Consider the following 15,986-nt stretch of genomic DNA (forward strand, 5'->3'; position numbering starts at 1 on the left):
CAACAGGGGGTCAAGAAATAATTCGAATTCTTGTTGATTCCAATTGTTCCTCTATTAGTAAGCTTATTGACATGGTATTGCGTGTGAATGGAATGCAATAATTCTGAACATTTACCAATATATGGTGAGTTAACCTATATCACAAATCAGTCTGTTAGTTTGTAATTAAACAAATATTTGACTGTTTTTGAATAGAAACAAGATCTAATTGTGCCCAAATTACTGCAAAAAAGTCATTTTGAAACATAAAATTTCTATTTTAGGCAAACCTTTTTTTTTCCCTAAAAGAGACACATTATACCGCTTTTAGCATACTGATTAGTGAACGCTTTTATTTTGCAACTGTTTATGTTTAAACCCCTCGTATACATTATAATCAACCGCTTATTTTTATACCAATAATGACTTTAGTTCAAAACCGATCTTCACGTCGTACCTCGGCCCCCGTTCCGCTTCACTGACCCAGATGACGCCGATCGCAGTGATGCGTGACACGGCACCTGATTATTTTCCAACTTACCTGAGCGAGGCTTAAGTAGACGTGTTGTTGCTATTCGACCCTTTTTCTCAAAAAATCGTCTTTTTTGCAAGCTAGCTGCTGAGGCTGCTGAGCTAGGCATTAAGGCCGGTAGATTTGATGCAGTTTTGTTTAAGGTAGCTGTTTATTTGCCTTGCCTGTACAGTGCAGTGGATATATGTTGCGCTAAGTTTATATTTTATGCAATATTTGGATTTGAAATCAACCACTTGCTTTATAAACATAGTAAGGAATTAAAAAATAAAATATAAATATGCAGTTAAGTCAAAAAATGTTCTGTTCTGATATGAATATGTAGAACTAATTGAACAAAATTATACTTTTTCATCTAAAGAAGTGTACTTTTCACAGCGGTGTTTTTAATGGCCCACTCATAGCTACGTAATTCCAAACAGGTATCCAGGTCACTAGATGTAAAGTGTTGCAATGAATAAACGCAGTTTATTTCGTTTAATAAATGATACTTTTTGACAAGCGTAAGAGCGAATAGTATGAGATCAGATAAAGTTGTTTCAGCTAAAGTTTTGAATTTTGACGCAGTTGATTTTCATAAAGAACAGTTGACCACATCAAACATTTAAGCCAATATTTTAACATATAACTTGATCAACTTTTTTCATTGCAGACATCTTTAAACTCCACTGGTTTTAATCTCTTTGACCCAAACCAGTAATTATCGAAATGCTCTGAACCCTGACCCTAGCCAATATGACGTGCTTAAAGACGCTGTTAGGCTTTTGTTACGTCATAATTGCCATTGTTGAAACCGCGCGCGCCCAGTTTTACTTCTACCCGTGCAATTACCATGGCCAGGTGGAACCGAGTGGAACCAATCAGGCCGTCACCTTCGCGATCCAGGGGAACCCCCATGGTTACAAACCTGGGCAAGTCTATCACGGTAAAAAAAATTTACATCAAAAAAAGTTGTTAGAAACTATTTTTTTTTCAGTTTTAACTAGCACATGGGTTTTAATGTTAAGGCGATTGGAAAATTCGTGTTGCAATAGCGCTACTCGTATTTTTTTCTATTCTGCGAACTCACTTTTCAGCTAAAAAAACTTATGTTTATATTTTTGCGCAATATCTTTTTGCAATCTTTACGTTTAAGAAAACCTTTACTTAATTTATGATAATTATCTTCTGATTTTCTGTTACAAGGCAAATTTATTTTTCACCACTGAAAAAACGGTTTAATTTGCTATTTCGCTGAATGTTACTTACAGACGTTTGTTTAAATGTGTTTTTGCTTATTTATCAGATTATTCAACTAAAAACTAAATTTCCTTACAATTTTTTATTTCTTTCTTATTTAATGTTTATAATCTTCCGGTTTTCTATTTCCATTCAAATTTATTTGCATTTTAAAGTTTGTACAATTTCAATTTGCTTAATAACGAATCCAAAAATAATAAAAAAAAAATTTTTATTGTAATTTTTCAAAACTACTTGTTTGTGCGCAAATAATGCCCACTATGCGAACTCACTCAAGCGTAACCTACGCCATCCTGTGTTCAGTGACCGTGACCAGCGGCTCACCTTTCACCTTTCTCGTCATAACTGGTGTTGTAACGTCATCGGCAACGTCACAAGTGGCTTTGGCGGGTGAGTAACTGACGTAGTTTTTGCGGATTACCTCTTAACGTTGTTTTTCGCTTCAGCACAGGCCACCAAACATAAAAGTGTCGGATAACTGTTATGTGTGACGGTTGCAGACCTTATATAACATTTTGTGTCGAAGGTTGTTAACTTTATTATCATTAATGAAGTAAAATTAGTAACATGCAACAAAAACTATCGCGAGCTTGAATAAACTGGCGTTTAGTTCAAGAAATTTATTAAAATTGTATTGTGAGTTTAACACGACAACATTCCAAATGCACCTTATCTTCATTAAGAAAATTATGCGGCGGGCTTGATTTGGCTTACGGTCCGTAGTTTGGTGTACTCTGCTTTAACTGAATAAACATAAAAGGCATAAATAAATAAATGCTTTCAGTGTTGAAATATTGTAAGAATGCATAAATTCGTTCTTTTGTCGAGGAAACTTACTTCGAAAACTTGGTCGCAATTAGATTTTTTTTGTCCAACGTTTTCAGTGCTTGTTTGCATAAACTTTGTTTTACTGCTAAAATATCTTGTAATTAAAACATTCTGAGCATTAAAACTCCCGTGAGCATTTGTGTCGGTTTCACTTACGTCACTATGACGTCACTGCTTTGGTCACAGACAACTCGTTCGATCCAGGCTTCCAGTGCTTACACATCCACACCACAGTCAGTCCCTCCCCAGTTACCGAGATTACTTTCTACTGGTTGGCGCCACCTGGCGGAAGCGGCTGCGTCAGCATCGTGTGAGTCTAAAATGTGGAACTTATGTCACGCTGTTGTTTTAAGATCGAGCAAGGTCATTTTGCCACTAATTTCAAGCTTTTTATAAAATTTTATTTTTTTATTTTTTGTTGGAAATTCCATAATTTCCCCATTTTGTTTATTATCCTGCCTTTCAGTAAACCTTTGTTAAGTAAAAACTCTTATAAACAAATCAAAAACATTATTATAACAAATAAAGGCAGCTCTATACAACATCTTTGCTGCCTTAGGAACAATTTCTCATCAAAAAATCTCCTTGGCCTTTTAGTAAAACCTTAATTTATTTTACTTTTTAAAGTCGATTAGTGGCATATTGCACTTTAGCCAAACAACTAAGTTCAACGCTAATTATTTCGCAACATTTAACCTTGACCGCAACATTTAACCTTGACCGAATTAAAACTTTTGAGCACAATCATAACATTTGGGTGCTTTTAGTGCGAGGGCATCCATGCGTAGCCAGGTCCTCTATAATGACGTCACAATCCACCAAATTTGCGAGGAGGGAACAGGGAAATCCCCTCCAATATTAGGTAAGTGACTGTTTTTGTTGTTGTCTTGTTGCTTAAAAAATAAAGCACTGTTATTACAATTTTCTTGTCACGATACATTACATGCATATTTATGACATCATAAGGATTGTGTTAGTGAACCAAAAATAAAAATTGAAACGTCGTTCCTACATGAACTCGTATTGTCAGCTATTTGTATTGCGGCAATGTAGGCTACTTTGACTATTCGCTTGTTTGGCATTATAGTGTTATGGTTTGTTAAAATAGCTAAAGGTTGGTTCGCATTAGCCCAGTGGTTCTCAAAATTTATTTTATATTCCTGCCTTACAAGCCTAAACACAGTCAATACAAAGTATTCTACCTTTTTCTATTTATTTCGTCGATATACTTCGCTGACAGAAAACAAACTTATGTAACTGTGAAGAAACAATAGACTTAGATTATGGGCTTAATAAACTCTACACAATATTAATCATTACACTTAAATAAACTTTTGATGGCATGTAACCGATTAAATAACTTATTTTTTATCCATCCCCCACATTTCTCCCTGACACAAATTCCTCCCCAAATTTAAAAACTCCACTCTAAGGGAGCCTGGTGGCTGGTTTGTTAAAGTGGCTAAAGTGAAAGTTTACATATTATTTTTTTATGGGTGTTCGTACTGCCACTTTACAAGCAGGTGATTTTGTGATATTTTTGGTCTGAAATTCCGTAATATAAGAAAAGGTACCAACTAAATTTTACAAGATCGGAACTATTATTAACTATGTGAGAACAAAAAAATGTTGCTAAGTTACAGAAGTTGTTGATATTTCGCGAGACCGTTGAAGAAATTTGACCGTTTCGGTTTCTCAAAACTTATTAAAAATACAATTCGCCTATTTTAAGGACCTCTAGTTTAAGCAATATTATTAGAAAAATATCCCCACTTCCCTTGATGCAAACAAGCTGTTGATTTTAAAAGCCTTTACATCTACATTTTCCTGTTTTGTCGTAGCTGACGTTCATACGGCTGGAATCATCCTAAGAGATGACTTCGACTCTGGCGACTTCAACGAAATGTGGTAAATGTACAGCGTGTTTAGAAATCAGTATTGTGATAACTAAGTTTACGAAACGATGGAGCATAATGGCTGGATGTTGTAGTTAGACTTAAGACGAATATCAAAGCCCATACAGAAGTAGGTAGTATTTTGTGAACGTTTCGAATAAATCTTAAGATAACATCGTTCAGGTCGTTGTTTCGTCGAAAAATGCTGGAGGTTGTAGTTAGACGCAGAATGAAACTTTTATTTGCTTCATGGCTACATTTTATCCTACAAAAATAAAAGTGTATTATGTACTACTGGGTACTTATCAATATGAAACATAAATTAAATGGCCCGAATTTGTAAAAACGTTAAATATTGAACTCGATCAAGGTTTGAGAGTTGAAAACACCTTGATAAACACATCTGCAAAAAATCCTCGCGTAATAATATTCTCCTGACCTTACGAAAGTTAAATTAACTCCTGTCCCTTTATCAGTTGAACCCCATCACACCTTTAAATAGTCCGCATCTCCTCATCCATGTAATACATGATTTTTCGCAGTAATGCTATTTTAAATTCGTTTTAAGTAATTATTCCTTCTGCCAATTCGCATTAGTGTAATTTTTCTGTTTTTTTTTCAGAAATAATCCCCAAATTAACTTTTGTCTGCAGGAGTTCTGATCGAATCGGTGTGAGCATAGGACAACAATGCGGCCAGATAATGTTTGCCGACGCGGCGATGTTCTGTGACGTCACAGCTGAACATAGTTACATCACGACCAAGCCGATGAACCTCTCTACTGCCGCGTCCCTTCAGTGGTCAATTGGTGAGAAGTGAATTTTGTACTTTTAGTTTATTTTTGCATTAAACTTATAAGTTTGAGGTTGTTTAAAAAACATAACACTGTTGCCTGCTGCATCCTGTTCGTAAAATGAGCCTGTGGTGAGATTTGAACTTACGACCTCTGTCATACCGGGAGTTGGGACCGTCTCTGTGCCACTTCAGCTACTCAGGCTCAGAGCGGAGCAAGTAGGGAAACGACCATATCACCGTTGCCTGCTGCATCCTGTTCGTAAAACTAGTCTGTGGTGAGGTTCGAACTCGCGACCTCGGTCATACCGGGACCGTCGATCTACCAACTTAGGTATACGGGCTCAGAGGGGAGCGAGTCGAGAAACAACCATAGCACTGTTGCCTGCTGCATCCTGTTCGTAAAACTAGTCTGTGGAGGGATTCGAACTCACAACCTCGGTTATACAGGGACCATTGATCTTCTAACTGAGTTACACAGACTCAGAGGGGAGCGAGTCGAGAAACAACCATAGCACTGTTGCCTGCTGCATCCTGTTTTAGCCGTGGTGAGATTGGAACTCACGACCTCTGCCATCTTGGGACCGTCGCTGTACCGACTAAGTTACGCAGGCTCAGAGAGGAGCAATTCGATAAACAGCCGTATAGCACTGTTGCATGTTGCTTGTACGCATAACCTGTTTAATCAATTGTGCTTTTTGTTACTTAGGTTCTGGATCGTGTCATTCAACAGAAAACCACCTGAAGATTTTATATCGGCTGCCGGGCGATTCGCATGACTGGCTTCAGTTCAAAAGCGTCAAGTAAGCAATAGGACACTTTTTAAATCAAACTGAACATATTGACCGAATATTTAACCTACGTGAGGATTAAAAATATTATATTATTATTATTATTATAGTGAATGAAAGATACATTCATATTCGACTATTCGTTTACATACACTGTGATCTAGCCCTTAATTTCGTTTTTTTATGATCAACAATAATGGCTTACGTGTCATAGTATGCCTATCACAATGTCGGACAATTAGTAAGCTTAACATTACAAGTTCGACAAACGAGACCTCGATGTTAATGCTACATTACACGTGTGGGCTTAATAATTGGCAACTTTCGCTTGTGCATTAAAAGACTTTAAACTCTTGTAATAAAAGTTTGCATAAAAAATGTGGATAATACTAAGACTTTTTCTTAAAACCATTCAATTTTTGAATAAATTATCGTTAACGGACTTTTTTTTGTATTTAAAATATCCCCATGTATAGAAAATAATCCGAATAACAAACTCATAGCTATTGGTGAATAATTATTTTGCAAAGTTTTCTATTTTAGGTTTGTATGGCTTGACAAATTAAAACAAAATTCTTCTGACATAAAACTGCCCTAAGGTTCTTAAAGTTTTATTTTAAACCGGTTCGTAGTTCACCTGAAGTCATTGCAGACTCACCGAATCTATCGATCAATGATGCAAGCAGGGCAGGCTAGAAAAACAACTAGCCTACAGTGAGGTTCGAACTCACGACCTCGGTCACATCGAGACCGTCGCTCTACCAACTGAGCTATACAGTTTCAGAGGGGAGCGAGTCTAGAAACAACCATAGCACCGTTGTCCCGCGCATCCTGTTCGTAAAACTGACCTGTGGTCTGTAGTGAGGTTTGAACCCACAACCTCGGTCATACCGGGACCGTCGCTCTACCAACTGATCTAAAAGTCGAGAAACAACCATAGCACCGTTGTCCCGCGCATCCTGTTCGTAAAAACTGACCTGTGGTCTGTAGTGAGGTTTGAACCCACAACCTCGGTCATACCGGGACCGTCGCTCTACCAACTGATCTAAAAGTCGAGAAACAACCATAGCACCGTTGTCCCGCGCATCCTGTTCGTAAAAACACTTTCATATTGAAGGGAATTTACAGAACCGCCTTAGTCGATCAATTTATAATCTTCAATCGATTTAAAGTAGTTCTAAAATATATCTAAAGAAAAACATAAAATCTCCAAACTAACTTTTCTAAAATTTTTCTCCAACCAGAGTTCCTTCCAGCAGTCAACCAAGCGTGACACACGTGACCTCGATTCCGCAGGGCGCGAGACAAAATGACGTCACAATCAGATTTGCGGGCAACGTCACAGAGGGCGGTTGCTGGGGGGTCGATAATATCGTTATCGTGAACTCGGCGGATCGTCCGATATTTATCGAGGATGACTTTGATCCTATTGAGTCGAACAACTGGCTGTTCATGCCTGGAGGCTTTGTGAGGGTGAGTTACTACACTTGAGTGCTTTTTAAAAGTAGATAGACGTAATATGAATATTAAATCTCATACAGAAGTATGAACACAAAAGTTTGTTTAATCCCAAACCCGCCCCTTTATTACTTTTTATATCGCGACTCCTGTCTATAACTGAAACAAAGAAGTTCAGGGTTTACTAAACAACCAACTTAAGTTGATATTATTAATTTAGGAAGGCGGTGTTAAATATAATGCAGATTTTGTGCTTTTAATAAATATGCGAAAAATATTTGTGAGGGATCAGGTTGCACTTTGTAAAGACAAATTGTAAAGACTTGTATTGAATTCTCAACAATATGAATATGACATACGCCCCATGGCACGCCTGGCGTCCTGCTATTATTGTTTTTGCGTCAGTCACACACGTTTTGCGAGCATGTGCCTGTGGATATATTAGACTTCGTTATTCTTATCGCCTTTTACTTGCGCTTGTGCTTTTACTTCGTGCATTTGAATTTTTTTCATTTACAGTTTGACCTGATGAAGCACAGTTGTGCGAAAGCTTGTCGAGAATTCAATACAATTTTCTTTAAATAGTGGCACCTGATTACTGTATTTATGCCAAAAAAGGTGTCAGTTAAACAGCTGTAGGTTCTATGACCATAACAAGCTTCTCAACAAATGCAATTTCAATTGAGCGTAGGATTCCTTGGTTTTTCTGGGAGATTTTTATTTTATGTTTAGCAATTTAAGTTCTTTTAAAAAATATTCAATTTTTTTTGGTAAATTAGAAAAATTTCCATTTTTTTATTTTATTTCATAAACACATTTTTTCGCAGCACGGCGAGTGTTCATCCAACCGAAACGCCCTCGTCTTCGATGCAAACGTCACTCGGTCCTACGTCACGTCACGTGACATCGATTTGTCCGAAGGTGACCCCGATGGAAGTGACGTCACGGACATGATACGAAGGTGATTAGTCGGTTGTTTGTCACGTGACTTAAATTGAGTAAACACAAGTTAGGTTTGAAGAACACGAACAATATGAATGTTTTTATTATTTGCATGGAAAAGAAATAAATATGTTGCAGCTTTTAGAAATTTTGTATTATCATCCGCTATGTGTTGTTTGTTTTGTTCAAAAAACATAGGAAGGTAAAAAACTTGTATTTAATTTATTTGAAATCAGCGTTACTGTGATTTCAGTTTTGTGCTGGACGGATTCGACTTTAAATTAACGTTTAATTGTTTATTCAAGAAAAACACAGATTTTAAAATCACCACAGTAAAGAACATATATTATGATTAGCAAGTAGGGGCGCAGTTCATTGGTGTCATTTATACTTTGAATTTGTTTTTTTCTTTTTATGCTTGAAAGCAAATATACCCGCAACCTAATAAATTTTATAATTGATTTCTATGTTCGTAGCGGAGGAACAATAGAAGTGGGGGTGTGCGGACACAAACCGGGTGAGGTCGTCAGGTTATTCAACGGACCCGGATCGAGGACCTACTGTACTCACCCGGATTTAGATCTATCAAACAAGATGGCGGCAAAGTTCACGCTAAGCATCGGTAAACAATATCATTTGTATTGGGGATTTTGTGAGCATTATGGATGTCCGATAATATCGAGTCGATACCCGATATAAGTGGTAGTATCGGTGCCAAATCAAAGTAGGAATTTGAGACAAGATATTTGGTCCAAAGCAGTGATTCTACATTAAAAGACAAATTTATGAGAAAAGTTAACACCTTGAGGTGACTGAACTTTCGTAAATCTGGCCTAATATCCTGGGGAAGAAATGAATTTAACCGTTTCAATTTCGTTTATTTTGCTTGTTTAAGCATTGTAATGACGTCATCTGGTATCGCATCGGCAACGATAGTACTTCAGAACGAGCATCCGATACTACCACTTGGCATCGGGTATCGACTCCGATCCGTTATTATCGGACGAGTAGCGATACTACCACTTGGTATCGGGTATCGGCTACGATATTATCAGAAATCCCTACTTGTGACCTTAAAAATTGTGTAACGGATTCGAACAAACCTGTTTTGTTGTCTGTGTTGGAAAGTATCAATGGTTTTATAAAAAAAATACATAATCGCATTGTTACGTCACACAGGAGGCGGAAACTGTTCTCGAAGCAACTCGCACAACTTGGACGTGCAGTATTATTACGTCACAAAGCAGAATGTGAAACACGTGATCAAGAATTTTCACTTCGACGCATACAGAGTAAGTGACCTTTCACCTCGTTTTTACAACAAAATGCAAATCTTGCTCGGAAAAGAATTGCAATGCCAGAAAGGTCGAATTATCTTGAGAAACTTTGTTTATTATTTGACACATGCAAGATTACCATAACATAATGTTTGTTTTGTACAGTCATTTTAACTAAAAGCTACAGAAAGATTTGCCACTGGAAATTGTATTTTATAAATATTTCCTAAAAAAGGGCAAAATATCTTCCCAAGTCGAACAAAAAAAATGCAAAAACTACCCAAACAATTGCATTACAAATGTTGTAATGCTGATATCATTGTTTTTAATTTGAAATACAATCTCATATCACTCACAACACCAACCCATAAAAAGTAATAAATAACCTTTTGGGTTTAATTCCGAGAGTTTTAAGCTTGGTCAAATATATAGTTTTTATCAACTTTTTACCACATGTTTTATCCATTTTTCACTTATGCTATTGTTTCACCCAGTTTTACTCATTTTGTTCGTCTAGTTGTTTTCGTTTTGCTTTTTCATGCAGGTATTTTGTTGCACAGCTTATTTCACATATCTTGATAATAAAGTGCAAAGCCAAAAGAGAATTCGACATCAGCTTAATTGAGATGCTTCGATAGGAACTTGTATTATCATCAGTTAATGTGACTTATATATATTTATTTTTTTTTACATGTTTTTACTCATCACGTTTTTTCACCTATACCATTGTTTGACTCAGTGTATTTACCGATTTTCTAGTTGTTTTCACTCAGTTTTTTCATGAAGATATTTTTTTATTACGCAGCTTATTTCACACGTTTTCCCTCATCACGATTTTTCACCTATTTATTCTAGGTTCCCAAGAATGTGATTGTCCCGATACCAAACCAGGCCCAGACCCCCGGGGCGACCATCTGCTTCGGCCAGCGGAGCCATAAGGGCCAGGGGGCCAACGTTTGGGGGATGGGTTCCTTCCGCCTGGTCGACCGGCCCCGGGAATATCATCACTTGGCCCAATTTTCCATCAATCTCGCCTGTGGTGGCGCTGTGGAGCAGACAAAGTAAGCGATATTATTTGTGGTTTGAAAAAGGGTTTAAAAGTTCATAAAATCATTTAATTTAATGCTTGTTTGAATAAATAGTCTTAGTCTTTGTTAAAATAATAGTCTTTTTAAGGTTTTAAGACGTTTTTTTGCTTTGAAGAGGTCTTAGAAATCGTTTTTTGGAAGGGTTTAATAAAATATTTACTTTTTTAGAGATTTCTTGCAATTATTTAATCACAAAAATACAAATTTTCTGAAAATTTGATAAAAAATATAAGAAAATAGTCAACCATCATTTTTGTAGTCCCGTTATTACCTAGGACCTAAGTTCAAAACTCATCGGAGTTTGCATTTTGATCGTATTTCAAACGAATTTACCCTAAAGTCTTATATCCTGAATGACCTCTAGTAACCCCGCTTTTAACCCCATGGCGAAGCTAAATTGATCTAATTTAAATTCTAATTTAATTTAAAATAAATCTAGTTATTCAGGTCTGGTTTGATAACGTCATTTACATCAACTTTTCCAATAAAACTTTCATGCCAAAAATGCTCTATAGCCATCGGGGCTACCCTGTTGACCCCTAGTAACCCCTCTTTGAAACCTGTTGGCCCCTAGCAACCCCTCCTTTACCTTGTTGACCCCTAGTAACCCCTATCTTACCCTGTTGACCCTTAGTAACCCCTCTTTTAACCCCAGGGTGAAGCTGCAGTACTCGACTGACCTTGGTCGCACTTGGAACCTCGTCCAATCAGAATGCTTGCCTGAGATATGTCGGGGTCACCATTGGGCGCAACACACTGTATATGAAAGCTCTAACAACAATGGGTGAGATATTTACACGGTTATACGTAGTAATATTAAGTTAAAAGAGCAGTACAAGTATTAATCAGATTAACCACTGATGTTTTTAAATAATTTTTTTGCATTGCACTGTTTATTGAAACTTAAACAAGCAAGGGTATTAGCCGTTTAGTATATAATGTAGCATAAACAGAAACAACAAAGCATTACAAGTATTAATGAGATTTACCACTAGCTCCATGACTCGTAATACATTTTAAACCACTATGGGTATGATTCTTCATTATGTTATTTAAGTACAGTATCAGTCATTTACCACTGGGTCCATGACACTGTGTAATAAATTTTAATTTTTTTTAATAATGTTTTTAACGGGTAAGATTTCTTCACAGTGTTATGCAGTATCAGTCAGGTTTGCCACTGATTAAATCACACTGTTTATGAAAGCGGCCAAGGGTAATATTTATTCAGTGTATAAAGTAGCGAAAGCGTTACAAATAGCCACTAGACTTAGTATTGGGCGAAGCCCTGTCGATCATAGCTTAAGCAACCAAGAGTAAGACTTATTATAAAAATGTTATACTTTGAAACGATTTTGCATCTCTGTTGAAATAAATGCACAAAAAACTTTATTTCTCAGTTGTCTTAAAAAACGGTGATTTTTGTCTTCTTTTCGGCTGGTGTTGTTTAAAATACTGTACGAACAAGCATTCTGATTTTAAGCTAAGTTTCTGAGATATTTTAAATCTTTGTGCTTAAATTGCATTTGCTGACCAACGTTCAATTTACTCCTCATTATTACGTCACAGATGGTCGCGAGTGACGGTTCCTCTCCCCCCTTCGGCCCTCTCCGAGCACACGCGATTCCGATGGTTCGAAGACAATCGGTCTGTGACGTCACACTGGGCTATTGATGACGTGTATATCGGGTCGGACCTTAATTGCCCGGGCTTTTGCAGCGGTCATGGAAGGTGCACAAGCCAGGGATGCAGGTTTGTGGTGTTACCAGTGATGAAAGTATATTGACTCTCAGCCTCTGTCTCTATAGCAGAGGACGCTGAATTAATCTAATTTAAAATCTAATCTAATTTAAAAAGCTAAAATAAATCTAGTTGTCCAAGTTTGGTTTGGTAATGTTATTTACCGCAACTTTTCCATAAAATTTTCACCCCTAGTAACCCCTCTTTTAACCCTAGGACAAAGCTAAATTGATCTAGTGACTTTGTACCTCTGTCTATAGCAGTAGCGATCATAACCATTTTGTATTCCATTATGCCAGTCTGTGTTATTACGACGATGATTTCGGTTTGATTTGTTACTGAATTAAACAGTAGTGTATGAGTTCACGATTTGGCGATTTTCAAGTTTTTTATCTACTAAAGTTACAGTTTCTCGTTGTTTTGGCCATTTTGATTTATATTTGCTAACTTTCACACAAATTGAGGCCATGTTTAGTGAGAACAAGATATATATTTTATGTTATTCTGAATTCGGTCTTATTATTGGCTTCCACAACTAGCGGTTCAACTTTTTTGCATTTTATTAGTATTACAACTCACTGTCCTTGTGCGTAAATGTTTTTTTATATGGCTCTCCTTAAGTCAACCACTTTTTTAAGTTTTGCTTAACTTTAGTTGGTATTTTATTTCGCATGGTTTTCTACTTTCTGGCTTAAAAAGGTAAAGTAGTAATTACTGAAGCTTAATAGTAGCAAATGGTGAAGGGTAAAGCAGCAATTACTAAAGATAAGTAGCAAAAACTTTTTTGATATTTTTGTGTAGATTTACGAATTTAATTTGCAATAATTGTAACTTTTGAAGACGTTCATTTGCATTGCTTCAATTCACCTTCAGTCAGTTTTATAAATGCTGCAATATGCCAAAAAAATGAATTATTTTGCTAATATTGAGATTTTTTCTGTTTTAGCTGTGACGTCAATTATTCTGGATTGTCTTGTGACGTCACAAACAACAATTATCCTTCCTTTTTGTCGGAAACCTTTGACAATGGAGTCATTAATCCAAAGTTGTTTGATAAGGTAAAACATTGTTTGCATGTTTTAAGTCAAAAAAGTTTATTATTTTACACCTTGGTGTTAAATAAAGTAATTCTGTAAACAAATTTGATTTATATTTTCTGTATAAATTTAAACCTTGACTCGTTTATACCAATTTTTTAATTGTAAAGTATCTTTGCTTACATATTGTTGTAAGTCATAAAATATGTATTAATTGATGTTTTAGAAAAAAATAGATACAATAATATTTTGTATTTATGCTCTTTATTCTACACCGGTGTTTTTTTTTATACTTTTATTTCTAAGTTTCTCCTATCAATGTGTTTTATATTTAGATAAACTATTAAACAAAAAAAAATAAAAAAAAATAAAAAAATAGCGTGATAGTTTCCATACAAACATCCTTAAAAATGACGTGTTAAAAGCTGGTAAACACGTTTTGGGCGCTCAAACGGCCATAGAGGGCGGCCTACGTAAAAATTACACTTTTAACCAGGGGCTTACAGCCAAACTGTGACGTCTTATGTACTTAGGGTTGGACTTTTGGGTTGATTCTGGACATTTAGGCTTTATTTTGAGTTACAGCTGTTAGGTGTTAGTCGTATGTTGGCCTTTTTCCGAATTGTGCTGTATTCCGACGCTGATTTTTTTTTGTTTCGATCTCATGGCTGGAGTCCGTAAAAGCTAACATAAAACATTCGAAAATCCGGAAAAAATCGTGGTTTTAATCAAAAACATCTTTAGTCAAGGCAAAAAGTAGTGCACGCGCTATCTCGCTAAAAACGCGTTTAGTCGTGTCTGTCTGCTGCGCGTAAGATTTGCGTAACAAGTCTGGTCGGTGGAGACGCGGCAATAAAAGAAGCAGCGTTCCACCTTATTAATTTCCATTATTATGTTTATTATTTAATCGATCAGCCTGCTTTAAAGCGTTTTTGTCTAACCGGTGGCGATTCAGCCTAATAGTTTACTTATGACCAAAACGTGATGTCTTCTTTTAACTCCATCTTGCTTTTTTTAAGTTTCTCCCATCATGTATGTTACATATTCAATCAGATTACTATAAAACACAAGACTAGCGTAATAGTTTACTTACAGCCAAGAGGTGGTGTATTCTTGTAACCCCAACTTGCTTTACCCAGGACCTCGGGGGCCAGGTGGGGTTCGGGTGCGGAATCGTGGGGTCGGGGAAGTCCCTCGTCTTCGCCGCTAGCGGCAGCAGAGAGCTGGTGACGTCATCACTGAACGCAACAAACCTGAAGTGAGAATTTGCATTGATTTGTGATAGTTTTTATTAAATACTGCCACTGTGGTATTTTCTGAAATGTTGTTAGATCTGTGCTCTGGGGTTCAGTTTATTTGAAAATGACTTCTTCGAGTAAATCATGCTTAGCAAAGATTTAGGTTCTATATTTAACTTATTGGGTCCAAATCATGTGTTTTTAAGTCGTTTTAAGGTATAGACTTGAAATGTATTGGCATAGCCTAGATGTTTAGCTATGTCTGATGTGGAAAAATTAAATCGTTTAAAAATGGCCTTTGTTCAAGCCAAGATCATTTTATTCCATAAAAATATTGAGCTCTTACTTTTCTTATTTACTTTGGTCGAATCCAAGACTTTTAAAACAGTAAAACAAGTGGTTTTACAAATCTGGAACAATATTCTCTAGTTTGTATTTAATGAAAAAAGCGAGATTACCCGATCGCACAAAATTACTTTTCAATTTTATCTACCGGTAACCAGGAATTTTGACACAAAATGGCTTCCATTTTTACCCAAGGTTTCTCCAGTTCACGATTCTGATGGGTCGTTATTCCGACACCGGTTCGTGCGCACCCCCGAAACATCCGGGAGAGGGCGTGCTTGTGCAGTACAGCACCGATGGCGCCACCACGTGGAAGTTACTGCAGCTCGTTCCTTTTATTTTCCAAAGAACTCCGAGGTGAATAGGTGGATTGTTTCAATGTTCTTGCTAAAAGTTTTAAAGTTGATAGGTTGGGAACTACTGTGCTAGAACAACCCTGAAAGACCGATTTCAATTTTTTTTGACTGATAATTGAATTTTCATGTTTTGCCAACTGATATATCCAACGGATCTTTTAATATCTGATATATTGAATAAAAAGTTGATGGTTTTTTATCCATAAAGGATTACTTTTTTAAATAATCCTCAACTGTAGAATAATTAATTTTATTATAAATCCTTAACTATAGGGTAAATAACTTTACCCTATAATTGATCCCAAGCCACAAAGTTAATGTTTCTTTTAATCCCAACCCACAGAGGAATAATTTTATAAGTAAACCTTAACGACAAAATAACTTATTTTTTGAATTAAATTTAGGCTACAGAGTTAATACTCCTTTTAATCCCCAACAACAGGGTTATA

General features: G+C 36.3%; 1 protein-coding gene across 1 annotated transcript in view; it reads left to right on the forward strand.

Moving 5' to 3' along the window:
• Window positions 1-1,173: 1,173 nt before the first annotated feature.
• The window catches only part of LOC146165636 (reelin-like), a 65,291-nt gene continuing 50,478 nt past the window's right edge, over window positions 1,174-15,986 (forward strand). The window contains exons 1-17 of the mRNA XM_083380992.1: window positions 1,174-1,436; window positions 2,054-2,140; window positions 2,765-2,888; window positions 3,346-3,440; window positions 4,420-4,486; window positions 5,127-5,281; window positions 5,975-6,068; window positions 7,301-7,529; window positions 8,342-8,475; window positions 8,933-9,078; window positions 9,636-9,748; window positions 10,589-10,794; window positions 11,477-11,605; window positions 12,391-12,573; window positions 13,508-13,619; window positions 14,738-14,856; window positions 15,377-15,538. Coding sequence (XP_083237118.1) covers window positions 1,247-1,436; window positions 2,054-2,140; window positions 2,765-2,888; window positions 3,346-3,440; window positions 4,420-4,486; window positions 5,127-5,281; window positions 5,975-6,068; window positions 7,301-7,529; window positions 8,342-8,475; window positions 8,933-9,078; window positions 9,636-9,748; window positions 10,589-10,794; window positions 11,477-11,605; window positions 12,391-12,573; window positions 13,508-13,619; window positions 14,738-14,856; window positions 15,377-15,538 — 2,345 coding nt within the window. The 5' untranslated portion in view covers window positions 1,174-1,246. The remainder of the gene's footprint in view (window positions 1,437-2,053; window positions 2,141-2,764; window positions 2,889-3,345; window positions 3,441-4,419; window positions 4,487-5,126; window positions 5,282-5,974; window positions 6,069-7,300; window positions 7,530-8,341; window positions 8,476-8,932; window positions 9,079-9,635; window positions 9,749-10,588; window positions 10,795-11,476; window positions 11,606-12,390; window positions 12,574-13,507; window positions 13,620-14,737; window positions 14,857-15,376; window positions 15,539-15,986) is intronic.

Source organism: Ascidiella aspersa, chromosome 2 (genome assembly GCF_963924565.1).
Source record: "Ascidiella aspersa chromosome 2, kaAscAspe10.2, whole genome shotgun sequence".
Lineage (NCBI taxonomy): Eukaryota > Metazoa > Chordata > Ascidiacea > Phlebobranchia > Ascidiidae > Ascidiella > Ascidiella aspersa.